This window comes from Pristiophorus japonicus, chromosome 5 (genome assembly GCF_044704955.1).
Source record: "Pristiophorus japonicus isolate sPriJap1 chromosome 5, sPriJap1.hap1, whole genome shotgun sequence".
Classification (NCBI taxonomy): domain Eukaryota; kingdom Metazoa; phylum Chordata; class Chondrichthyes; family Pristiophoridae; genus Pristiophorus; species Pristiophorus japonicus.
Window position 1 is genome coordinate 143,156,743 of NC_091981.1, and position 27,834 is coordinate 143,184,576.

The following is a 27,834-nucleotide window of genomic DNA, read 5'->3' on the forward strand; positions in this document are numbered from 1 at the left end:
ATCCCACAACTTGTCAAATTCCCTCTTGTTCATGATCGATTGACTCGCCCCCGTGTCCAGTTCCATCGATACCGGTATCCCGTTAAACTTCACATTAATCAAAATTGGTTTACTCTTGGTTATGAAGGAGTACAGTCCATACACTTCCTCCTCTGGCATCTCGGATTGCTTATCCGGATCCGCGCTAGTCTGACTCTCATCCTCCACATGGTGTGTCACAGCTCACTTGCTCATCTGCGGACACTTGCGCTGGAGATGCCCCACTCTCAGACAGCCTTTTCAGCTATATTGCTTAAATCGGCACTACTGGTGCCGATGATTTCCCCTATAACGCCAACACGGAGAATTTGGATACATTCCTGCTGGCGGACTTTGGGCAAATGCAGCCAGATAGGCCCTGCCATGTGCCGCTCTGCCGAACGCCGAATTAATTGCATTTACAGTACTTGCCGAGGTTCGGTTCTTCACCGCTATTTGCTTTATACTCCTGTCCATCGTCATACATGATTGAGCGATCTGGATGGCCCTTTTTAAATCCAACTCCTCCACCGCCAGAAGTTTGCGCATGATCACCTCGTGGTTGATACCAATAACAAAGAAGTCCCGCAGCATGTCTGCCAACACTGTCCCGAACTTGCATGGTCCCGCTAGACGTCTCGGTTCGGCAACGAATTCTGCCACGCTCTGGCCCTCCGATCGAACGTGTGTATAAAACCTGTATCTTGAGATGTTGATGCCGTCGTCTGGCTTGAGTTGCTCCCATACCAATGTACACAACTCCTCGTACGTTTTCTCTGTTGGATCACTAGGCATGAGTAGATTCTATATCAGACCTTCGATCTTTGAACCGCATACAATGAGGAACAAGGCCCGGCGCCGATCTGCATCGTCGACCCCATTCATTTTGTTGGCCACGAAGTACTGGTTCAAATGGCTCACAAAGTCTGCCCAATGTTCTCCCTCCACGAATCGCTCCAAAATTCCAATCGTGCTCATTTTGCAAACAAAGGTTCTTGTATTCTCGTCGCCAAATGTTACATATGCAATAAAGGTTCAAACTGAGTACTGTTTAACTCAGCTGTTCGAGTGTAAACTGTTTGGAAAGAGTATCATTCTCCAACTTCTTGATCTTCTTCATCAATTTGTTCACCTGAAACTCCTGTTCCTGCTCCAGTGTCTGTTCCAGTTCAGCCTTTTCATGCTGCAACTGCATGAGTTTGCGGGAGAGTTCGTTCGTTAGAAATTCTTCTTCTTTCTCATAATTTACAGCCAGTGTTTCTTTTTCTTTTTGTAAAGGCTGAATCTTCTTAAACAAGGTGTTACTGATAAACTCTTCTTCATGTTCTGCCCTTGCTTGGATGGTGACGCTGGCCTTGCGCAGGTCGCGGTTCTCCTTCTGCAGGGCCTTGCGCTTGAGCTTGTAGGTCTCCAGCTCGATCTTCAGCACCTTGTTCTCCTGCTGCTGAGTACTGTTTAACTAAGCACCATGTGCGTGCTGCTCAGTGGCCTCCAACAATGACGCCATCTGGTGGCTACAAACAGAATGTACATACATGACACACCCCACTTTATATGCATCTGTGATAGCTGCAAATATTCATGCATTTCAGTGGCGTTCTGGCCTGGAACAGCAATTCTTGGCTTCCTATGAAGAGTATGTGAAATCCTGTTCTTTTGGCTCAGCACTGTTTCTGTGTCAAGATTGTCTCCCAGATAGCCCCTTTGCATTCAAATTATCCACACCCCCAAACACATGCCAGGTTTGGCGAATGTGGATCTGTCATTTCTTGCCAGTTTTTTTAGAAACTGCTAATTGTGGATACAATTATACAGGCACTAGCAAGCCTCTGATTCCTTGCCCTATTATCGTTTTGAGTGTTGGAGAACTATACTAAGCATCTCAAACTCTTTCCATGGCTATCCTTTGCCATTCTTTCCCCCTACCACCATCTCCTCTCCTTCACTGTATAAAATGCCCTGTCCCTAATAGTAGGTGCACTTTAACTCAGTCTACAAGTTTAAGCTACAAGTTTAAAGCTATTGATCCAGAACACTTTGCCCGTCTCCCAATCATGCTTGTTCTATATTTTTACTGTGCGCTCCTCAATGGCTGGAACTCTGCTGATATTTGACTTCTGCACTGCTCTACAATACTATGCACACAAATTTGGGAGCAGCTTGAGGAGCTAGTCCAACCCAGACCAGAAAAGGATGATGGAGATAATCTGAAGGATGAATGGACTCAGTGGCCACATGAAACAAGTGGGAACCTTCCGGCCTTTCTTGGCATTCTGTACAGGGCCCATTAAGTCCCCTGTCACTGCCATCTTATAAGCACCAACCCCAACTGTTGAATCTGCCTCTCTCACCAACCTTTCCGCACAGTGTGGCCATTGGGGACTAATCTCACCAACCTCCTTCTCATCGCGCTCAGCCCCACCCATCACTGTCTCCTTGCTCTCTGCCAGCAGAACATCAATCACTGCCTTTCTCTGCATTTCCCTCCAAAATGTTCGTTCGCTCACGAACAAAGCCTTTGCCATCCACGGTCTTATTTTGGATGATTCCCCTGACATCCCAGCTATGACAGAAACTTGGTCACAGGTGGTGACACCTTGCCCCTTATTGAAGCCTCACTGCCTGGCAGTGTGGAAATACCAGGCACATCATTCAGTACCCTCAATCCCAACACACAGAGTGGTGCACATATCTCACTTTGGCAGAGAATTAATGCATGTAGAGACTCCAACTCTGAAAGTAGGATATGACAGCAGACCTGCCACAGATACATGTGCAGGTCTGACAAACCGTGATGCTGGATAGATCTTGCAAAACACCTTGATCCTAGAATGTCATGCTTTCAATGGTACTGAATAAAAGAAGACCGGCCAGGATGATCAACAGCAAGAATAACTTAATTGATGGACTGGCGAAGATGCCACTCATCATATTTGCTGGTATTGATGCACTTGCCTGGCAATGACCATGGTGAACTTTCTTCGCTGAATCTAGGTCAGTAGAGAGCCAGTTGCAAAGCTATGCCGTCTACAGCAAGGATACTGGAAACTTCATGGAGCTTGCAAAGTGGTTGACAGTTACCGTCAGCATGAGATTTCAAGTTGCTTCCACTTCCTCTACAATGCTGACCTACGGGAATGATGCCTTGAAATGGAAAACAAGGCCAACCTCCGCGCAACCTCTTCGAGCTGCAAAGGCTTCAGTGTTGAGCTGCTTTGTTACTTGCTTGTGAGCTCATTCCTTTTCTTCTATTTTTGGCAGTCACTTCTTACCCCACTCCTCCTTGCAGTCAGAATCAGGTGAATTTATAATGGGGAACAAAGAAATGGCAGACCAATTGAACAAATACTTTGGTTCTGTCTTATGGAGGAAGACACAAAATAAAGTTCCGGAAATGCTAGTGGACCGAAGGTCTAGCGAGAAGGAGGAACTGAAGGAAATCCTTATTAGTCAGGAAATTGTGTGAGGGAAATTGATGGGATTGAAGGCCAATAAATACCCAGGGCCTGATAGTCTGCATCCTAGAGTACTTAAGAAGTGGCCCTAGAAATAGTGTATGCATTGGTGATCATTTTCCAACAGTCTATCGACTCTGGATCAGTTCCTATGGACTGGAGGGTAGCTCATGTAACACCACTTTTTAAGAAAGGAGGGAGAGAGAAAACAGGTAATTATACATAAGAACTAAGAACATAAGAACATAAGAATTAGGAACAGGAGTAGGCCATCTAGCCCCTCGAGCCTGCTCCGCCACTCAACAAGATCATGGCTGATCTGGCCGTGGACTCAGCTCCACTTACCCGCCCGCTCCCCATAACCCTTAATTCCCTTATTGGTTAAAAATCTATCTATCTGTGATTTGAATATATTCAATGAGCTAGCCTCAACTGCTTTCCTGGGCAGAGAATTCCACAGATTCACAACCCTCTGGGAGAAGAAATTCCTTCTCAACTCGGTTTTAAATTGGCTCCCCCGTATTTTGAGGCTGTGCCCCCCTAGTTCTTGTCTCCCCGACCAGTGGAAACAACCTCTCTGCCTCTATCTTGTCTATCCCTTTCATTATTTTAAATGTTTCCATAAGATCACCCCTCATCCTTCTGAACTCCAACAAATAAAGACCCAGTCTACTCAATCTATCATCATAAGGTAACCCCCTCATCCCTGGAATCAGCCAAGTGAATCGTCTCTGTACCCCCTCCAAAGCTAGTATATCCTTCCTTAAGTAAGGTGACCAAAACTGCACGCAGTACTCCAGGTGCGGCCTCACCAATACCCTGTACAGTTGCAGCAGGACCTCCCTGCTTTTGTACTCTATCCCTCTCGCAATGAAGGCCAACATTCCATTCGCCTTCCTGATTACCTGCTGCACCTGCAAACTAACATTTTGGGATTCATGCACAAGGATCCCCAGGTCCCTCTGCACCGCAGCATGTTGTAATTTCTCCCCATTCAAATAATATTCCCTTTTACTGTTTTTTTTTCCAAGGTGGATGACCTCACATTTTCCGACATTGTATTCCATCTGCCAAACCTTAGCCCATTCGCTTAACCTATCTAAATCTCTTTGCAGCCTCTCTGTGTCCTCTACACAACCCGCTTTCCCACTAATCTTTGTGTCACCTGCAAATTTTGTTACACTACACTCCGTCCCCTGTTCCAGGTCATCTATGTATATTGTAAACAGTTGTGGTCCCAGCACCGATCCCTGTGGCACACCACTAACCACCAATTTCCAACCCGAAAAGGACCCATTTATCCTGACTCTCTGCTTTCTGTTAGCCAGCCAATTCTCGATCCATGCTAATACATTTCCTCTGACTCCGCGTACCTTTATCTTCTGCAGTAACCTTTTGTGTGGCACCTTATCGAATGCCTTTTGGAAATCTAAATACACCACATCCATCGGTACACCTCTATCCACCATGCTCTTTATATCCTCAAAGAATTCCAGTAAATTAGTTAAACATGATTTCCCCTTCATGAATCCATGTTGCATCTGCTTGATTGCACTATTCCTATCTAGATGTCCCGCTATTTCTTCCTTAATGATAGCTTCAAGCATTTTCCCCACTACAGATGTTAAACTAACCGGCCTATAGTTACCTGCCTTTTTTCTGCCCCCTTTTTTAAACAGAGGCATTACATTAGCTGCTTTCCAATCCAATCAGAGTCCAGAGAATTTTGGTAGATTGTAACGAATGCATCTGCTATAACTTCCGCCATCTCTTAATACCCTGGGATGCATTTCATCAGGACCAGGGGACTTGTCTACCTTGAGTCCCATTAGTCTGTCCAGTATTACCCACCTAATGATAGTGATTGTCTCAAGGTCCTCCCTTTCCACATTTCTGTGACCAGCAATTTTTGGCATGGTTTTTGTGTCTTCCACTGTGAAGACCGAAGCAAAATAATTGTTTAAGGTCTCAGCCATTTCCACATTTCCCATTATTAAATCCCCCTTCTCATCTTCTAAGGCACCAACATTTACTTTAGTCACTCTCTTCCGTTTTATATATCGGTAGAAGCTTTTACTATCTGTTTTTATGTTTTGCGCAAGTTTACTTTCGTAATCTATCTTTCCTTTCTTTATTGCTTTCTTAGTCATTCTTTGCTGTTGTTTAAAATTTTCCCAATCTTCTATTTTCCCACTAATCTTGGCCACCTTATACGCATTGGTTTTTAATTTGATACTCTCCTTTATTTCCTTGGTTATAGACCGGTTAGCCTGACATCAGTAGTGGGAAAAATGTTTGAATCAATTATTAAAGATGAAATAGCAGCGCAGTGACAGGATCGGTCCAAGTCAGCATGGATTTATGAAAGGGAAATCAGGCTTGACAAATCTTCTAGAATTTTTTGAGGATGTAACGATTAGAGTGGACAAGGGAGAACCAGTGGATGTTGTGTATTTGGAGTTTCAAAAGGCTTTTGACAAGGTCCCACACAAGAGGTTGATGTGCAAAATTAAAGCACATGGTATTGGGGCTAATGTATTGATGTGGATAGAGAATTGGTTGGCAGACAGGAAGCAGAGAGTCGGGATAACCGGATCCTTTTCAGAATGGCAGGCAGTAACTAGTGGGGTGCCGCAGGGCTCAGTGCTGGGATCCCAGCTATTTACAATATACATCAATGATTTTGATGAAGGAATTGAATGTAATATCTCCAAGTTTGCAGATGACACTAAGCTGGGTGGCCATGTGAGCTGTGAGGAGGATGCTAAGAGGCTGCAGGGTGACTTGGACAGGTTAGGTGAGTGGGCAAATGCGTGACAGATGCAGTATAATGTGGATAAATGTGAGGTTATTTACTTTGGTGGCAAAAAACATGAAGGCAGAATATTATCTGAATGGCGTTGGATTAGGAAAAGGGGAGGTGCAACGAGACCTGGGTGTCATGGTACGTCAGTCATTGAAGGTTGGCATGCAGCTGCAGCAGGTGGTGAAGAAGGAAAATGGCATGTTGGCCTTCGTAGCTAGGGGATTTGAATATAGGAGCAGGGAGGTCTTGCTGCAGCTGTACAGGGCCTTGGTGAGGCCTCACCTGGAATATTGTGTTCAGTTTTGGTCTATTAATCTGATGAAGGACGTTCTTGCTATTGAGGGAGTGCAGCGAAGGTTCACGAGACTGATTCCCAGCATGGCAGGACTGACATATGAGGAGAGACTGGATAGACTGGGCTTGTATTCACTGGAGTTTAGAAGAATGAGAGGGAATCTCATAGAAACATATAAAATTCTGACGGGACTGGACAGGTTAGATGCAGGAAGAATGTTCCCGATGTCGGGGGAGTCCAGAACCAGGGGTCACAGTTTAAGGATAAGGGGCAAGCCATTTAGGACTGAGATGAGGAGCAACTTCTTCACTCAGAGAGTTGTTAACCTGTGGAATTCTCTTCCGCAAAGAGTTGTTGATGCTAGTTCATTAGATATATTCAAGAGGGAGTTGGATATGGCTGTTACGGCTAAAGGGATCAAGGGGTATGGAGAGAAAGCAGGAAAGGGGTACTGAGGTGAATGATCAGCCATAATCTTATTGAATGGTGGTGCAGGCTCGAAGGGCTGAATGGCCTACTCCTGCACCTGTTTTCTATGTTTCTATGTTTCAGCCTTAGCGAAGGTTGAGATACATTTTGAACCTTTCTGAAGGATGCAAACTTAATTTCACGTGTACAGCCACTTTCTTTTAAAGAAAAGAAAGAAGTTGCATTTATATCGTGCCTTTCACAACCTTAGGACATCCCAAAGCATTTTACAGCCAATGAAGTTATTTTGAAGTGTAATTACTGTTGTAATGTGTGAAATGTGGCAACCGATTTGCACACTGCACGGTCCCACAAACAGCAATGTGATAATGACCAGATAATCTGTTTTAGTGATTTTGGTTGAGGGATAAATATTGGCCAGGACACAGGGGAGAACTCCTCTGCTCGTCTTCCAATAGCACCATGGGATATTTTATGGCCACCTGAGAGAGCAAATTCAACTTCCCGTCTCATATGAAGCATGGTGCCTCCAACAGTGCAGCACTCCCTCAGTACTGTACTGGAGTGCCAGCCTAGATTTTTGTGCTTGTCTCTGGAAGGGAACTTGAACCCACAACCTCTGCCTTCAAGGCAAGTGTTCTACCACTGAGCCATAGCTGACACCATAAAGAATAGTTAACATCTCTTTAAATTTCATCCACATGCATTTCCTGCTCCAGCACTGCTGTCCGCTCTGCGACGATCCAAATCTGCACCTAGATCTGTGAATAATAGGCTACCCCATCAAAATTATACAATATTTTCACCAGTTTTTAACTATTTAGAACTGCTTTACGCCAGTACACAAAAATTGGCACAGTTTAGCCTTCATCACGCCAATCAGTCTATCCTCATAAAATATGTCTTTAGGCTTTTTCAGGCAAGCCATCAACACTGAAAAATACAAACCATATGGAGAAATTCATGAAAGAATAAACTTAGCAATGTGGAAACTGCATTCATTAGCTGAATATTCAGTATGTGTAACAAATTAACAAGGTTACAACCAAAGGTAGAAACCTTGGTGGGTGAGGGTAGATGACATTAGTTACAAACGCGCACTGTAGATGTCAATGATATACATATCCTGTGCACATTATTTTTCTTGTGCTCATAATGATGTATGCTAACTATTGAATTTTACTGAATAATCTATTCTCGTAATTATTTTCTTTGGTAAGGCTACATTAAATGTTCATCCTGAATTTGCTGAAGCACGGTACCCGGTTACTTAGACTGTTTCCTGCACCCTTCTGCTGAAAAAGTTTGTGCCCTGTAAGTTGCTGGAAGTGCGATCTGATGACGGCACAGCGAGGGGAACAGGGCATCTGGGACCTCAGTGAACAACGTGATCAACAGGGTATCTCCTTATCCAATGAGATTGAAGGATTGAGAAATAAACAGAGGAGGGACTGAGAAGGAGGCTAAAGTAGAATGGGTGAATTCAATGTTAAATCAGGTACAGAAAGAGAAATAAAGAGAGGAAAAGGAAGAGTGGATTAAAAAAGGTAGAAAAAAGAGACAAAGGAAAAGTAATTTTTTTTTTTAAATTGACACTTTTAAAATCTCTAGCAACAATTTGCTACCTGATGGAATGAGACTCAACACTTTTATTTGTTCACTTTCTGGGCCAGAGAAGTTGATTGGCAGTCATGAACAATTATCTCATTGATAAAAGGGTACTTGCAATGTTCTTTACTAGAATTAACTTTTTGTGGCAAGTTTATTGTGCAATTAACGTGCAAATGCAGCAACTTCATGAAATTCATGGGGCAGTTAAGGGCAAGATGCAGTCATCACGAAGCTAACAGCAGAGCAGTGCAAATCATCCAGCAACTTGTGCCGATTTGCATTTCATGGAGTATCACTTCCTCACTACAAGTTGCTGGCCGATTTGCACATTAATAACACAGTGCATCGTTCACATGCCATTATTTTTTCAGCAAATTCTGGCCCATTATTGTGAATTTATTCTCCTGTTCGAGCAATTCCTGAATATCAGTTACTGAGAAATACAACATTTTCCTTGAATATTTTCTAGCCAACTTGATAATTAGGGCTAAAATTTCAGGGCTTTAGCACTGGCTGTTACCGCCCAATTTAGGAAAATCTATGATGGCCACTGCATCTTTGCAGCTTCTGCTGCAGCCGCTATTTTTGGCTGGGCGGCAGTGCAGCCAATGTCTGTGCTCGTAAAACCTATGTAGGTTGTGCAGATCATGACGTCAATGAGTGTGCAATGCTCACTTAATGCCCGATCTGCCATTTTCAACTTCGCGCTCCACTTACCAGCTGAGCAAGCGTTGACAAGCAGGAGGAAGGCTGCTGCAGCGTTATTTAAAGAGATCACCAGCAACTACTTGCAGCTGACAGGTTTCTTCACTTTGAATGGCTCTGTGGAACTTTCTGCAACTCTAACAGCTTTCTAAAGTTCTTTCAAGGTCCTAAGGTAACAGGGAGTGTTGGAGCACGTGGAGAATGCCTTCACTCTTATTTAATGGATTCTGCTCACAACACTTGCTCACAGTCATGGGGGCTCTACCTGCAGTCCCACTTGTGCTCGAGTACCTTCAGGAGAGGGAGCGGAGGCAGCGAAGAAGATGCGGACAGAGAGAGGAGAAGGAGGGCCAGGAAGGCTCTCAACAGGAGGCCTTACCCACCTTGTGCCTTCAGAGAGCTCGTCTCTTGTATCCACTTAAGCGGGGGGCAGTGTATTAGGAGGCTCCGCTTCAGCAAGGAGGTGGTCACAGACCTCTGCCACCCCCTGAAACCAAACCTGCAGCCTCAGAATAGGGTGACCACAGCTAACTCAGTAGCCCTCAAGGTCACCATCGCCCTCAATTTCTTTGCCACTGGATCCTTCTAGTCTGTAGCAGGAGACATAGCTGACATCTCGCAGTTTGCCGTCCATCGCTGCATCCAGTAGGTCACTGAGGCTCTTGAGTGAGACATCAGGGAGGGAGAAAGTTACCTGGACCTTTTGATCCAGGAGGCAGCCACACCCTCTAGATTAAATACTTGAGAATTGACACGTGGTCAGGGACAGGAGAATGTGACTGCGAGTGAAGCAGGTAAGGGAATCCAGGAGGTAGTATTGCAGGAGCCTCAATCCCTGCACTTTTCCAATAGATTTGAGGTTCTTGCAACCCTTGTGGGCAAGTGTGCAGACTGCAGGGTGGACGAGCAGACTGACCAAGGCACCATGGTACAGAAAGCCATTCAAGTGGCAGGAGTAAAGAGGCAGGTGGCTGTAGTAGGGGACAGTATAGTTAGGGGGATAAGGTTCTCTGCAGCCGAGAATGTGCGTCCCGAAGGCTGTGTTGCCTACTCGGTGCCAGGGTAAAGGATATCTCCTCCGGGCTGGAGAAGAACTTGGAGTGGGAGGGGGAGGATCCAGTTGTCGTGGTACATGTAGGTACTAATGACATTGGTAGGACTAAGAAAGAGGTTCTGCTGAGAGAGCTTGAACAGCTAAAGACTAAATTGAAAAGGTAGTCTCTGCATTATTACCTGAGCCACGAGCAAATTGGCATAGGGTCAATAGAATCAGGGAGATGAATGCGTGGCTCAGAGATTGGTGTGGGAGAAGTGTTTCGATTCGTAGGGCACTGGCACCAATACTCGGGAAAGAGAGCTGTTCGTGGGGATGGACTACACCTGAACTATGCTGGGATCAGAGTTTTGGCGAACCGAATAACTAGGGAGGTAGACAGGGCTTTAAACTAAATAAGTTGGGGGGGGGGGGGGTGAGGGGGTAGGAGAGGATGGTCACAGTGGAGAGAAATCTAGAATGCTAAAGAGAAAAGAAAAGGAAGCAATACAGGAAAGTGATTGTGGTAAGGATAACCAGATTATGTGAGGAAAGGACAGAGCATACAAACACAGGAGTGCACTAGCAAATAGGGTCCAGGTAAGAAAAAATAGCGATAAGCCAAATAGGGCTATAGTACAAAATAATGTTAAGATGTCTAATAATGTTAAAAAGATAAATCTAAAAGCATTGTATCTGAATGCACGAAACATCTGCAATAAGGTAGATGAATCATCAGCGCAAATAGATGTAAATGGATACAATATAGTTGCAGTTCCGGAGACATGGTTGCAGTGAGACCAGGGTTGGGAAGTGAATAGCGAAGGATATTCGATATTTAGGAAAGACAGGCAAAAAGGAAAAGGGGGTGGTGTGGTGTTAGTAAAGGATGAAATCAGAGCAATGGTGAGAAAGGATATTGGCTCAGAAAATCAAAATGTAGAATCAGTCTGGGTGGAGCTAAGGAGCACCAAGGGGCAGAAAACATTGGTGGGAGTTATCTATAGGCCTCCAAACAGTAGTGCTAATGTAGGGGACGGCATCAAACAGGAAATTAGAGAAGCATGTAACAAGGGTACTACAGTAATCGGAGGTGACTTTAATCTACATATAGACTGGCCAAACTAAATTAGTAATAATACTGTGGAAGATGAATTCCTGGAGTGTGTACAAGATGTTTTTTTTAGACTAGTATGTTGAGGAGCCTACTAGGGAACAGGCTATCCTAGATCGGTATTGTGTAATAAGAAGGCATCAATTAACAGTCTTGTTGTGCGGTGTCCTTTAGGGAAGAATGACCATAACATGATTGAATTCTTTATTAAGATGGAAAGTGAAGTAGTCCAATCCGAAACTAGGGTTCTAAATCCAGACAAAGGAAACTACGAAGGTATGAGGGATGAATTGGCTATGATAGGTTGGGAAGATTCATTTAAAAGGCATGATGATGGATAGACTATGGCTAACATTTAACGAATGCATGAATTGCAATAGTTATACATTCCTTTCTGGTGTAAAAACACAAAAGGAATAGTGGCCCAACCATGGCTAACAAAAGAAATTAAGGATAATATTAGATCCAAAGAGAAGTTATACAAAGTTGCCAGAAAAAGTAGCTAGCCTGAGGATTGGAAGCAATTTAGAATTCAACAAAAAAGGACCAAGAGATTGATTAAGGGGGGAAAAATAGAGTATGAGAGTAAACTTGCAAGGAACATAAAAACCGACTGCAAAAGTTTCTACAAGTACGTAAAAAGAAAAAGATTAGTGAAGACAAATGTAGGTCCTTTACAGACAGAAAGGGGTGAATTTGTAATGGGAAACAAGGAAATGGCAGAACAATTAAATAAATACTTTAGTTCTGTCTTCACGGAAGAGGACACAAATAAAGTCCCAGAAATGCTGGGGAACCAAGGATCTAGTAAGCAAGAGGAATTAAAGGAAATGATTATTAGTAAGAAAATAGTGCTGGAGAAACTAATGGGACTGAAGGCAGATAAATCCCCAGGGCCTAATGATCTGTATTCCAGAATACTAAAGGAGGTAGCCATGGAAATAGTGGATGCATTGGATGTCATCTTCCAAAATTCTATAGATTATGGAACAGTTCCTGCAGATTGGAGGGTGGCAAATGTAACCCCACTATTTAAAAAAGGAGAGAGAAAAAAAACAGGGAACTACAGACCGGCTAGCCTAACATCTGTAGTAGGGAAAATGCTGGAGTCTATTATAAAGGATGTGATAACGGCATACTTAGATAATATTAACAGGATTAGACAAAGTCAACATGGATTTATGAAAGGAAAATCATGTTTGACAAACCTACTGGAGTTTTTTGAGGATGTAACTGATAGAATAGATAAGGGAGAACCAGTGGATGTAGTGCATTTGGACTTTCAAAAGGCCTTTGATAAAGTTGTACGTAAGAGGTTCATGTGCAAAATTAAAGCACATAGGATTGGGGGTAATGTACTGGCATGGATTGAAAATTGGTTAACTGACAAGAAACAAAGAGTAGGAATAAACGGGTCTTTTTTGGGGTGGCGGGCAGTGAATAGTGGGGTACCACAGGGATCAGTGCTTGGGCCCCAGCTATTCACAATATATATAAATGATTTGGATGAGGGAACCAAATGTAATATTTCCAAGTTTGCTGACGATACAAAACTAGGTGGGATTGTGAGTTGTGAGGAGGATGCAAAGACACTGCAAGGGTATTTAGATAGGTCGAGTGAGTGGGCAAACACATGGTAAATGAAGTATAATGTGGATAACTGTGAAGTTATCCACTTTGGTATGAAAAACATAAAGACAAAGTATTAGTTAAATGGTGATAGCTTGGGAAATGTCGATGTACAAAGAGACCCCCCTGGGCGTCCTTGTACACTAGTCATTGAAAGTAAATATGCAGGTGCAGCAAGCAGTTAGGAAGTCAAATGGTATGTTGGCCTTCATTGCAAAGAGGATTTGAGTACAGGAGCAAGGATGTCTTATTACAGTTATACAGGGCCTTGGTGAGACCACACCTGGAGTATTGTGTGCAGTTTTGGTCTCCTTACCTAAGAAAGGATATAGTTGCCATAGAGGGAGTGCAGCAAAGGTTCACCAGACTGATTCCTGGGATGGCAGGACTGTCATATGAGGACAGATTAGGTCGACTAGGCCTGTATTCACTCGAGTTTAGAAGAATGAGAGGGGATCTCATTGAAACGTATAAAATTCCGACTGGGTTGGATAGACTGGATGCGGGGAGGATGTTTCCTCTGGCTGGGAAGTCTAAAACACGGGGTCACAGTCTCAGGATACGGGGTAGGAAATTTAGGACCGAGATGAGGAGAAATGTTTTCACTCAGAGGGTGGAGTACCTGTGGAATTCTCTACCACAGAAGGCTGTGGAGGCCAAGTTACTGAATATACTTAAGAGGGAGATAGATAGATTTCTAGAAACAAAAGGCATCAAGTGGTTTTGGGAAAAAGCGGGAATATGGTGTTGAGGTAGAGGATCAGCCATGATCATATTGAATGGCGGTGCAGACTCGAAGGGCCGAATGGCCTTCTACTGCTCCTATTTTGTATGTTTCTATAGTGGACTTCCCCCTGGTGCAGGGCACCATCGACTGCACCCATGTGGCTTTGCGAGTGCTGCATAACAATCATGAGATATTCCCACAACTGCCAAAAGCTACCACTCACTTAATGTACAGTTGTTGTGCGATCACATCCAGTGCATCCTGATGGTCAATTCCCACTATCCTGTCAGCAGTCATGATGCCTTCATCCTGCATCAGTCTGATGTGCCAGCAGTCTTTCAGCCACCACATTAAACCCCTGGGTGGCTGTTCGGAGACAATGGCTATTCGCTCTGCCCCCACCTGATGACTCCCTTCGCCCAGCACTCATATAATGAGAGCCATGCTGCCATGAGTAACATCGTCGAGCAGACCATCGGGCTACTGAAACGATGATTCTGTTGCCGTGACTGCTCGGGAGGAGCCCTCCAGTACATGCCAGAATGGGTGTCCCATTTCATGGTGGTCTGCTGCATGCTTCACAACTTGGCCATCCTGTGGGTATAGCTCTTGCGAGCAGGGATTGCGGGTCCACCTCAGGAAGAGGATGAAGGAGAGGAGGAGGAGGAAGGAAGGAGACAGGTAGCAAATCCAACTTTAGCACAGGATGTCTGTGAACGTTCCAATGCCAGTGAATGAAACCCCAGAGACTCGTTGCTCACCACATCCTCATCTTACCATCCCTCTATCACGGAATATCACAGCATCCTCCTAACCACAAAGCTGAAATGAGAGCCACTATAAAACAAAGATTCCAAACAACATTATTAATTTATCAAGAATCAATTCACACATACTACATCAACTAATCACCCTTGTGCAATCCCTCAGTACCCTTTCCTACTCTAGTGCTCCTTCTAAGTGCTCCCCCAGTGGCTGCAGCATGGCTGATGGAAGGCTGCTGAGTTTCCATGGGGGAGATTTCAGATGACCTTGCAGGATGACCTCAAGCAGCTCTGGACCGAGAAGGCCCGGCTGCAGACTGCACCACCTCGGCATGGGCGGTATCAGTCTGGGCTGGCTGGCTGACAGTCAGTGGTGAGGGTAATGGCAGAGTGACAGTGCCGGGAAACGGAATGCTGTCATCCTGAGAGAGGAGTGCAGGGTCCTGTTCCACTGACCCACTGCCAGTTTCCCAGGGAGGTGCCTCAACATTCCTAGTAATCTGTTGCAGAACAGATTGCTTGCCTGTTGCGACACCTTGCAGCCCTGTTCGACACTGGTAAAGCCAGCCATGTTGGCAGCAGTGTGAGCTTGGGTGGCAGCAAGCCGAGATTGCATGAGTACAGTCTGATCTTGCGTGGCAGCAAGCTGAGACTGCAGGACAGCAGTCTGCCCTTCCGCTGCAACTCTAAAACGTTGGGTCGCTTACGCCCGTGTTGCAATGGCAACCGTGACATCACTCATCACATGCAGCATCATTTTTCTGGTCGACACAGTCCCTCCAATAATTTTCAATAATTTCCAGCCGAACATTATGTGCTCCAAACTCGGCGCAAAGCACTGGCCAATGTTAAAACCAGACTCCCTCATGCTACTTGACATTGCCAGGAGGCTCACTGGTAGGCTTGCCATTGCACCTAGCAATTTGGTGTGCAAGTCCTTCACGCTTCTTCTGGAGGCCGCCCCATTGAGGTTCTCATCTGAATCAGTTGCAGCAGAACTCGTGCAGGAATTTACCCTCTGGGGAGTGGCCCCTGTGCAACCCTATCCCCCTGGCTTTACTGCAGCCCACTCGTGCCCAGTGCCTCACCCTGTCAGTTCCCGCATCGACACTAACTTACGCGCAGTGCCAATTTCTGAGCTGATAACTTTGAATCTTCTTCTCCCCCTCGCTGTCCTCCATCACCTTGGGGACAGGCTGAGTTGCTGTTTGTTCTTGGTTATCTGAAAGCAGAAAGGCGCGAGTCGGGTTGTGGTGAGGGGAGGTGGGGGAAAGCAAGATGTGCATACATACAGCATCAGCAGCTTGTAAGTGAGAAGAGATTGCGGGATGAGGGGCAAGTGGCTATGAGAAGAAGGCTTAGGAATGAGCATAACATTGTTGTCCCCAAAGGCTTCGACCTTGCCCGTTGCCACAGCCTCGATGACTTCGCATCTAATGATGTTGAGCACTCACTCCCTCAGTTGGCTCAGGCTTTATATGGCAGCTTGTCCCCTGCCTGTCTGCCACTGTTTCTGGCAATTATACGTGACCTTGACCTGCAAGAGAAAGGGAAGTGTGTGAGTGAGTATGATGCAATGTGTTTGGGTGATGTATATGCCATAGTTGAATAGCTGTCAGTGTGTGCAAGGTGTGAGATGTGGGTGTGATGTGAGAATGAAGTGAAGCTATAATTGTGAAGTATGAATGATGACAGGTAGAGATTGTTGGTAGGTGAGTGCTAGGGGTGTGGTGCATTGAGCAGTGTATGAGACTTGGGGTGCAGATGGTGGGATATGGCATTTGCTGAAGCTATCACTCACCTTGACCTGCTGTATGAGGTCATTAAACCTCTTTCGACATTGGATGGATGAGCTGGGAACCACACTAGTGGCCATGACATAATCGTATATCCCCCTCCACAGTCTTCTGGACGTATGGCTTACTGCCGGCTTGCGGTAAGAGGACAGGCAGCCTCCTCTCCACAGCTATCACAGGGCTTCGAGAGCCATGTCTGAGAAGCATCTTGCTCTCTCCCTGTCTTGAGGCGCAGACATCTCTTTGTCATTGGTTGTGCTTCCAACTGGAATTACAATGAGGTGCTGTTGCATCAATGCACCTTCCCTTTAAGTACTGGATAAAGCCTAGGCTAAACATTACTGGGAATTAGACTGTACCCAATATTGGTCAACCTGTTGAGCGGTAAGCCAATGAGCAGTAGTTTTAGCGCTGAGATCAGCACTATAATCATGTTAATGAGGACTGAGTACAAAATTTGCGTACTACCTAGACCAATTTGATCTGGCGCAGCTTAATAGCGCTGGGTCATGACACCGCCGGTTTTCGGGCCACATCCAATTTCTAGGCCTTCGTTTCCAACTGGTTTACGGTGATTTCAAAACCTTTGCAGAATTCCATGCAAAGTACCAGACTTGAGAAAAATTGCAACTTCTGATCAGGCTTTTGATTTGACTTGCTCCTGTGCCAACAACTTCTATATTCTTCCAAGTTTTCAATTCACTACCATCTCTAATAGTTCAAGAGATACCACTCCCTTTCATTTTCATCTAACCAGTGTAATTTAGTATTCAGTTCAATTGGTCATTCTCCTCTTCTTCGGCTCAAAGGCCAATTTCTTTTTCCTCCTATCTGTTGGTGGACCTACCCGTGTGCAAGTTATAATGATGGAAGTGAAAAACATGGCCACTCCTGCCTTTATGTGGTTCAAAGGAGAATGTGAAAAATCAACATGAGGAGCACAATGCACATATGTTGTGTGTTGCTTTACACACAGCTTATATTTTTCCTCCCAATTATTTTGCCTCTTTTGTAGAACCAAGAGGAGCCACACATAAAGTCTTGATAGGGAGCCAGTACTGACTGACAAGATTAATTACCCACTGCAAATTGCAATGTGGAGCTTACCAATGTCTGTGCCGCCAGGAACGCAGCATTTAGAAAGTGACTGCGAATAGTCTTAATTTTGCTTTTGTTTATAGTGGCAAACGGGAACCAAATCACACATTTCTTTTTTGAGGATGGGGAAGGTGGAAAATGTGGCAGTTATTTGTTGCTGTGCTCAAGGTAAACCGAGATCATCTAACTTTCACCAGCAGAAGTTAATGGAGGCTTCTTGCTTAACTGGAGAAAAACCAAGGGGCCGAAATTGCCCCTTTCTATAAGGCCTCTGGCCACCTGAAAGCAGCGGCCACAGGTCAGTGCGGAATGGCCGCCGAGTTGCGGCGGACTGACCGACGTTTTTCCGGCGCTGAGGATATCCGCCCCACTACCCACACTTCCGCCCTGCTCCTGTAGATGCGTCGTTAACGACACCAACAGATCGCGCACAACCTCGGACCCGGAAGCTAAATTCAGCTCAAATCATCTTCTGGCCACCTGGAGGAATAAACGACAGGTTTCTGGGTCGGAACACAGTACTTGCTCAAGACTGCCAGTGGTCTTTAAAGGCATGTTGTGTCTAGCAGCATTCTTGTCGGGGAGATTTTTTCTGACTTTTTCAACCATTGCGAGTTGCCTTGTTGACAGCGGTATTGAGTGATAGTGGCCAAGGCTCTTCATTCTCTACAACAGAGAGCCGTGATTGAGGAGGCTGGGCTTGCAGAGGAGAACTAAATGGGGTCAGTGCTGGCACCTCATGCACATTGTGCGAGGCAGGGAGACACGCAGGAGAAGGCGGCGCTGGCTCCAACGGCTGGAAAAGCAGCGGGAAAGAGATACAGCACACATGGCTGAGGAACATGCAGAAGGCCAAGGATGGTGACAGAGCTGAACCCAGAGAGGTGGCCCAGGAAAGAGCTCAGGACAAGCCTGCCATCAGGAGGAGGGTCAGGTACACTGAACCCCCGCACAACAAAGTGGGCCAGGTGGACAGGAGGCAGCAGGCACAGGAAGTTTGCCAGCAGCAGGCTGCAGGAGGGAGAAGGCAATGAGGCAGCTGTAAGAGGAAGATGTCTCAACAGATGTGATGGCAGAAGGCCCGATGGTCCAAGAGTCTACAGACAGCAGTTCTCATACATGGACCTGACAATGACCAGTGTCTCTGGAGACTGCGATTCTGCAAGGACATCGTGACGGAGCTGTGCAATCACCTGCAGCCAGACCTCCAGCCTCAAACAAGGTTGAGGACAGCTCTGACCGTCGCATCAAAGGTCACCATCACACTCAATTTCTATAGAAACATAGAAAATAGGTGCAGGAGTAGGCCATTCGGCACTTCGAGCCTGCACCGCCATTCAATAAGATCATGGCTGATCATTCCCTCAGTACTCCTTTCCTGCTTTCTCTCCATACCTCTTGATCCCCTTAGCCGTAAGGGCCATATCTAACTCCCTCTTGCATATATCCAATGAACTGGCATCAACAACTCTCTGCGGCAGGGAATTCCACAGGTTAACAACTCTCTGAGTGAAGAAGTTTCTCCTCATCTCAGTTCTAAATGGCCTACCCCTTATCCTAAGACTGTGTCCCCTGGTTCTGGACTCCCCCAACATCGGGAACATTCTACCCGCATCTAACCTGTCCCGTCCCGTCAGAATCTTATCTGTTTCTATGAGATCCCCTCTCATCCTTCTAAACTCCAATGTATAAAGGCCCAGCTGATCCAGTCTCTCCTCATGTGTCAGTCCTGCCATCCCGGGAATCAGTCTGGTGAACCTTCGCTGCACTCCCTCAATAGCAAGAATGTCCTTCCTCAGATTAGGAAAACAAAACTGAACACAATATTCCAGGTGAGGCCTCAGCAAGGCCCTGTACAACTGCAGTAAGACCTCCCTGCTCCTATACTCAAATCCCCTTGCTATGAAGGCCAACATACCATTTGCCTTCTTCACCACCTGCTGTACCTGCATGCCAACTTTCAATGACTGATGAACCATGACACCCAGGTCATGTTGCACCTCCCCTTTTCCTAATCTGCCGCCATTCAGATAATATTGTGTCTTCACGTTTTTGCCACCAAAGTGGATAACCTCACATTTATCCATATTATACTGCATCTGCCATGCATTTGCCCACTCACCTAATCTGTCCAAGTCACCCTGCAGCCTCCTAGCGTCCCCCTCACAGCTCACACTGCCACCCAGTTTAATGTCATCTGCAAACTTGGAGATATTACACTCAATTCCTTCATCCAAATCATTGATGTATGTTGTAAAGAGCTGGGGTCCCAGCACTGAGCCCTGCGACATTCCACTAGTAACTGCCTGCCATTTTGAAAAGGACCCGTTTATCCCGACTCTCTGCTTCCTGTCTGCTAACCAGTTCTCTATCCACGTCAGTATATTACCCCCAATACCATGTGCTTTGATTTTGCACACCAATCTCTTGTGTGGGACCTTGTCAAAAGCCTTTTGAAAGTCCAAATACACCACATTCACTGGTTCTCCCTTGTCCATTCTATTAGTTACATCCTCAAAAAATTCCAGAAGATTTGTCAAGCATGATTTCCCCTTCATAAATCGATGCTGAATTGGACCGATCTTGTCACTGCTTTTCAAACGCGCTGCTATTTCATCCTTAATAATTGATTCCAACATTTTCCCCACTACTGATGTTAGGCTAACCGGTCTATAATTACCCGTTTTCTCTCTCCCTCCTTTTTTAAAAAGTGGTGTTACTTTAGCTACCCTCCAGTCCATAGGAACTGATCCAGAGTCGATAGACTGTTGGAAAATGATCACCAATACAACTGGATCTTTTCAAGCTGCAACAGCAGACATCTCAAACATCTCCCAGTTCGCCACACATAGCTCCATCCATCAGGTGACAGATGCTCTGTATATAAGAAAAGGAGTGAGTACATATCCTTCCCTATGAGCAGGGAGAAGCAGTTGGAATGGCAGACCGGATTCGTGAGGATTGTGGGCTTCCCCAGGGTTCAGGGCGCCATAGACTGCACCCACATGACATTGAGGGTGTCGCAGAACAATCCAGAGATCTTCAGAAATCGCCAAAGATTCCAGTTCCTTAATGTCCAGTTGGTGTGCGACCACAACCGCAAAATCATGGCAGTTGATGCCAGGTATTCTGCCAGGCCTCTTTGTTGGGCCAAACCAAGATTGGAGACAAGGGCAACCCACTGTGCACTTGGCTGCTGACTCCCCTTTGCCACCCAAGGACTGCTGTGCAGAAATTGTATAATGACTCTCATTCAGCCACTAGGTGCATCATTGAGCAGACCATTGGAATCTTTTAACAGGGGTTCCGTTGCCTGGATCGCTCAGGAAGAGTACTGCACTAATCGCCTGAGTGGGTGTCTCTATTCGTGATCATCTGCTGCATGCTTCACAACCTGGCAATCATGAGGGCACAACGAGCCAACAGTACCACCTGAGGAAGAGGACCAGGAGGAGGAGGCGCAGGAGCACGACGCACAGCAGGAGGAGGAGGAGGCACAAGAGGAGGACCAGGATGCTGGTCGGTGGCCACCCAGGAGGCGGCGTTGCCATGAGGACCCGGCAAGGCAAGTCTTAAACTGTCTCATTGCTGCTCATTTCTGCTGAATTCATGTGCACTTTACCTTTCATCTGTGCATCTCCATGGGCAAACCACTGAGCCCTTTCACACATCATTCCCCACAGTGAAATGAAAGTCCTGCACAGATATTTAAACCCAAAATAAAGATTTATTGGACCAGAAATAATGGATTCACAAAACATACACATAATTAATTCTCATCCTTGTGCATTTCCTTATAACCACTCTTACACAGACCTATTCTGGAACTAAGCCACAGTGTCTCCCCTGCAGCTGCTCTGGGAAGGCTGATGTGTTTCAGGTGTAAAAGCTACAGCTGTCCCTCTCGGACGCCCTCGACCAGCTCTGGCCCTGGAAGGGTCGGCTACAGACTGGACCGGATCCTCCTCGGCGCCTTCAGTCGGAATTGGCCGGGGCATTTGCATGGTTGGCAGCAATGGCGGAGTGGCAGGTCTTGGCTTAGGACTGCAGTGATCCTGAGAGAGCACATCTGGATCCTGGTCCGATGAGCCTGCGCCACTCCTTCAGGGCAACACCTTACCCTCACCACCAATCGGCTGGAGCACAAGTCGGTGAGGTAGAGCGAAACCGGAAGGTCCCCCGTGGACCGCGGTGGACCCAGCCACGATGGCAGCAGTCAGATCTCACGTGGGGTCCAGCTGAGACTGCATGAGAGCAGACACAGTCTCGATGCCACCAGACACGACGCTCCGTGGTCTCTTGCTCAGAGTGCATGAGAGCATTCTGAGCTTCCAGGCCAGCGACCATCCTCTCCAAAGCAGCACTCAGACATTGGTTCCCATGCACCTGTGCTGTAATGGCAGCTGCCACATCCCAATGAGTCGCAGCATAACAGCTGGATCCGCACGGTCGCTCTGGGAATCCACCATAGTCTGCACACTGGCAATGCTGGGCTCAATGGTGTGCGCAGAGCTGTCCACAACACATAGAAATAAATGCCTCAGCAATCCAATGCTGCTTCACTGACTATATAATGAGAGTGGGAAATAAGAGACGGTGAAGGAGAGGCTCGCAGATGGAAGTTGAGGAGCTGGGGGAACATGTACTCACTTTCACAAATCGAATTATGTTATTCAACATTTTGCGGCATTGGGCGGTGGTGCGGTCATGAATGGAGGTCCCTGAGACCTCCACAGCGATCTCTCTCCACACATTGACAAAGGCAGCGCGACTGGGTCTGCCTGTGTCCGGATAGAGAGTTCAACGTCCAAGAAGCGGCTGGCCCTCCTTAAACCTCTTGCATTAACCATTCCTTCGCAAGCAACAGAGACAAGCTCAGTGCTCAAGGCCTAGCTGCAAAACCTGCCCTTTAAGAAGACCAGGGAACAACTGCCCCGTTATCAGCAAATGGGCATCAGCTAAATTTCACGGCCCAATCGGCCACTTCGCACCCACACTGCTGCTAAGAGCCCATTCCGCTCCTTTTTTTCAGCAAAAATGCTGAATTTCACTCTCCATTGCGGCGATAATACACGCCAAAAAGCGGGAGGTGTGCTTCGTTTCGGTGGGTAATTTCGGCCCCTTGGTTTCTTATTTTAAGTGTAGCACTTTGGAATTATTTCAAATTAATCTTTGAAACATTAGACACAGTGAGGGTGCATTTCCAATGTGCATTATATACAGCAAAGTCATAAACACACTCATAAAAGTCGTTCTGATGTTTTTGTTGTGCTGATTTAATGCAGTAAGGTTTGGTGCACAATGCCTAATTAATCTATTTACTTATTTTCTTCATCATTACTTGAATTATTTTTGTATCCAGGTAGTCAGTGGAGTAACATTCCGTATTGTTGAGGGAATGCCACCAATTTTAAGAGCTGCCAGGTAACGGTACCTGGCGGCAGTGATCATTTCTGTGGCAAGCAGGGTAGATGTGTCAAACTAACTTAAGTTTACTGTGGGAAATATTTTTGTCTACTTGTCAGTTTTTCGAACCACAGTTTGTACAAAACCACAATTTGTCTAAATCCACCCTATCAGATCGAACTTGTGAGTTCCTGACTAATATGTTTAATGTCTAAAACCCATTGATCTAGAAATTGGGAAAATGCTGGAAACCTGCCGGTAACATTGGCAGCCAAGGATAATACCTGCCAGCTGAGAGAATGCAGGCAGTACTGCCATTTTAGTTCTGGCTGCTCATTAATAATTTTGTGATTTTCTAGTGCAACGCTCTCTTTGCAGCACTAATCTCAGAAGGAGGCCAGAGTTCGCCTCTGTCTCCCGCTTGCAGTGTTGGGGAACGGGTAAGAAAGGAGCGAGCGACCCGAACAGTTGCCGTATGTGCTCCAAAAATATTAGCTGCCACCCGATGATTGTCGATTTTTTATTTGTTTATGACACGAATGCAGGTAAAAAAGATCTTAATCACAGATCATCTTCAATCGTTGCAATGGAGATCACCCATTGATTTATTGGTAAAACCATATGGTCGATTTGCATTGTATAATTCATGAAGGCTCAATAATTATACGAAATTATTCTGTACATATCCTGGAACATATCTTGCTGGGTCATAAAAAGGGTCCTACCTGGACCAATCATCGCCATCATAAACAGTCCCTCGGAATCGAGGAAGACTTGCTTCCACTCTTTGCATGAGTTCTTAGGTGGCTGTAAGTGGCTCCAATACGAGAACCACAGTTCCTGTCACAGGTGAGACAGATAGTCGTTGAGGGAAAGGGTGGGCAGGGAGCCTGGATTGCCGCACACGCCTTCCGCTGCCTGTGCTTGATTTCTGCATGCTCTCGGCGACGATACTCGAGGAGCTCAGCACCCTCCCGAATGCACTTCCTCCGGGGGAGCCATGCAATCAGCCCGGCACTCAAGCAGAGTGCTGGACTGAGCGATCGCGGCACGGAACCTGCGTCCAAATCAAATTTAACGTTGAAAAGTTCCCATTCCACCAGCCTGTTTATGTCCTTTTGAAGCCGATCGCTATCCTCTCTTATACAGTAACTTGGAGTCGAGGATGACTTGCTTCCACACTAAAAATAGTTCTCAGGTGACTGAAGAGTCCAATGCGGGACCTACAGTCTCTGTCACAGGCGGGGCAGATGGTGGTTGAAGGAATGGGTGGGTGGGGTGCCTGGGTTGCCTCGCGCTCCTTCCGCTGTTTGTGCTTGGCTTCAGCTTGCTCTCAGTGATGAGACTTGAGGTGTTCAGTGCCTTCCCGGATGATTTTCCTCCGCTTTGAGCGGTCTTGGGCCAGGGATTCCCAGGTGTCGGTGGGGATGTTGCACTTTTTCAAGGAGACTTTGAGGGTATCCTTGAAGAATTTCCTCTGCCCACCTGGGGCTCACTTGCCTTGTAGACTGCTTGTTTTTGGAGTCTCGTGTCAGACATGCGAACGAGGTGGCCCGCCCAACATACCAAAATACCAACATACCACATCACTATCCTCCTCACTGTTCACTATACTTCAAAGTTTTGTGTCATCTGCAAATTTTGAAATTTTCACCCACGTCCAAGTCATTAATATATACCAAGCAATGCAGTGGTCCTAGTCTTGATCACTGGGAAACACCAATGTGTACCTTCCTCTAGTCTGAAAAACAACTATTAATCACTACTCTCTTCCTGTCACTTAGCCAATTTCATATTCATGCTGCTGCTGTCCCTTTTATTCCATGGGCTTCAACTTTGCTGACAAGCCGATTATGTGGCACTTTATCAAACACCTTTTGGAAGTCGATGTACACCGCATCATCCGCATTGCCCTTATCAACCCTCTCTCTTACCTCATCAAAAAACCAATCAAGTTAATGAACCATGATTTGCCTTTAACAAATCTATACTGGATTTCCTTAATTAATCCACACTTGTCCAATTTTGTCCCGGATTATCGTTTCTAAAAGCTTCCACACTACCATGGTTAACTGACTGGGCTGTAGTTGCTGGGTTTATTCTTGCACCCTTTTTTGAACAAGGGTGTGACATTTACAATTCTCCTGAAAACAAACTCTCAGAACAAGTGGTGTGAGCAAAAGCCTTGCCCTTAGGCAAGATATGAGGTCTCGGGACGAAATTCAGTGTCCCTGGAGGGACCGTTAACGCGAGTTTTCGGCGGGCAATCAGAAAAATCGATTGGCCGCCGTGTTTCGGTGTATTGTTTTCCCCCCCCCCCCCGCCCCCAAAGCTCGGTGGGGTGGGGGGGTTCCAGCGGTGCGCACTTCTGCTGGAATCGGCGGCTTGAATCAGCGGTAAAGTGATTCGGCGTACAGTGACGTCATCAGGGTGCGCACCGCTACTAGGCAGCCACGCCGCCCATTTTCAGCAGTTAAAAGAGAGGCTTTTTTCGGCAGTGCCCCCGCCAGGTTTTTGTGTCCGTCCACTTTGCTGTGGAATGCGACACCACTGAATGAGGTCAACGGACTATTGCTGGGATCGGGGCGATTTTTGGAGGAAAGTTTAACTTTGTTTTTTGCCTGCGTGAAGCTGCTGAGTGGTGTTCAGAGATTTTGTGAGACTTCTGAGGACTTTCAACTCTCAGTCTTTAGTGGAGGCCTGTAAGCCTCATTCTGTGCTCCAGAGGCCTGTTTGGCAGGGTGCAGCCTGAAAAAGAATGGGACCAGTGTTGGCAGAGGGACACCCGGGGAGACGCACAGGAGAAGGCGTCACTGTCAGCAACGTCTAAGAGGCAGCGGACAAGGAAGGCAGCAGCCATGGCTGCCCAACAGAGAGAAGGGCCTGTAGAAGTGCGCAGACCTGCAGCTAGAGAGCGTGGCCAGGAGGGAGATGGCGTCAGGAGAAGGGTGGGGTATTCTGACCCCCCCCTGCACACCCCCCCTCCCCACCATCACCAAATAATGGGCCAGGAGCCTTGCCAGCAACAGCCTCCAGAGGTGTCCAACAATCATGAGGACCAGAGAGATGGGCATCATCCAGCTGCCAGGGGAGGTGGCCAATGCAGATGTGGGGAAGGAGGCCCTACCCTCAAAGGGTCTACAGACCTCAGTTCTCCTTCCTCCAGCTCAGTGATGAGCAATGCCTGTGAAGGCTAAGATTTAGGTGAGACGTACTCGGGGAGCTCAGCACTGTCCTGCGCGAAGATCTCCAGCCTCAAACAACTCTGACCCCCTGACCGTAGAGACCAAGTTCACCATCGTGTTGAATTTTTATGCCATGGGGTCTTTCCAGTCTGCCACTGCAGACTTTGGCAACATCTCGCAATTCTCCGCACACCGGTGTATCCGGCCGGTCACCGATCCACTCTACAGGAGAAGGATCCAGTACATCTCCTTCCCCATGAAAAGGGACACACAGGTGGAGCGGTAGGACGGATTTGTCTGAATTGAAGGTTTAGGGTGCCATAGACTGCACACATGTTGGGCTGAGGGCGCCATTATATCATCCCGAGATCTTTGTGAACCGCAGGGGTTCCACTTACTGAATGTGCAGCTCGTTTGTGAACACCAGCATCGGATCCTGGCTGTTGATGCGAGGTACCCAAGAAGCAGCCATGATTCATTCATTCTGCATCAGACCAGTGTGCCCGCCCTCTTCACAGGCCCAAATCAAGATTATGGTTGGCTGCTTGGGGAGAAGGGATATTCCCTATCCACTTGGCTGCTCACTCCACTACGGAACCCCAGGACAGCGCCAAAGCATGCATACAGTGCCACTCATTGTGACACGAGGTAAATCATCAAGCACTGTATAGGCATCCTTAATCAGAGGTTCTGTTGCCTGGACCGGTCTGGTGACAACTTGCAGTACTCTCCTCAATGGGTCTCCATAATCATGGTGGTCTGCTGCATGCTGCACAACCTGGCCATCATGAGGGGACAGCCGCTGGAGGTCGAGCCAGCTGTATCACCTGATGACGAGGAGGAGCTAGGAGGTGTCGTCCCCAGGGCAACTCTACAAGGCAGGTGTAGTAACGTCTGATAGCTGCTCGCTTCAGATAATCCCATCCACACATGGCACTTCAGCTCCCACTTTCAGTGTGTGCCTTCACGCACAATTGCCTACTCCCAAATGAAACACCTGGCCAGGTATAAGTGCCAAAAATAAAGTTTATCAAAATATTCCATTCAGTGCAAAAACACAACATCAACAAAAAGACTCTCGCCAATAAGCATGTCTTAACCTTGTGCATGTCCTTATAACAGCTCTTACGCGTGCCTACACTCACACGCGTGTCTCCCCTGTGACTGCATCATGGGTCTGGGAAGGCTGCTGTGGTTGTGTGGGAGCTGCAGCTATCCTTCTTGGACGCCCTTGATTACATTTGGTCCTGGAAGGGCCGGGTGCAATCTTACTTGGCTCAGGAGGATCCATGCGTGGAGGCACTGGCGGAGTGGGAAGTCTGGGGCCAGGAATGTTGTGAACCTGAGAGAGCACGTCATCAGGATCCTGATCCGAGGAGCCTGCGTCACTCCCCAGGGGCAGCGCCTTAACACCTGAGGGATTTCAGGTCAGTGCGGTGGCACCACACCAGAAGGTCCCCCGCGGCCCGTGTTTGACCCAGCCGCGAATGCAACACAGGTGTCTGGTGGCATTGAGCTGAGACTGCATGAGAGCAGCCAGAGTCTCAAATCCAGCAGAGAAGGCAGCAGTTTGATGTTCCATGGCAGCACTAAGGCGCTCCGTGGCTGTTGCCCAGAGAGCATAAGAGCATTCTGAGCTTCCAGGGCCGTGGCCATCCTCTCCAATCCAGCACTGATCCAATTGTTCACTCGTGCCTGTGCCGAAATGGCAGCTGCCACATCATCTGCAGGTTGCGGCATTACCGGTGGATCCGCATGGTCTC

General features: G+C 46.8%; 2 protein-coding genes across 8 annotated transcripts in view; one reads left to right on the plus strand and one right to left on the minus strand.

Moving 5' to 3' along the window:
* The window catches only part of crppa (CDP-L-ribitol pyrophosphorylase A), a 717,155-nt gene that overhangs the window by 489,510 nt on the left and 199,811 nt on the right, over positions 1 to 27,834 (plus strand). The gene's annotated exons all lie outside the window — the stretch shown is intronic.
* Positions 1,070 to 26,543, minus strand: LOC139263718 (coiled-coil domain-containing protein 6-like). The gene is made up of 2 exons (XM_070879755.1): positions 26,470 to 26,543; positions 1,070 to 1,469 (listed from the first exon to the last, which is right to left on the minus strand). Exons 1-2 carry the CDS (start codon positions 26,541 to 26,543, stop codon positions 1,070 to 1,072), a joined length of 474 nt encoding a protein of 157 aa, XP_070735856.1.

Bases quoted from the DNA above. Each gene is read 5' to 3' on its own strand.
- LOC139263718 (XM_070879755.1), bottom strand. From the start codon at position 26,543: ATGGCTGCTTCTTGGGTACCTCGCATCAACAGCCAGGATCCGATGCTG. The intron at 1,470-26,469 runs GTAAGTGGAACC...TTAGTTAAACAG, and splicing joins ACAAACGAGCTGCACATTCA to TACTCAGCAGCAGGAGAACA.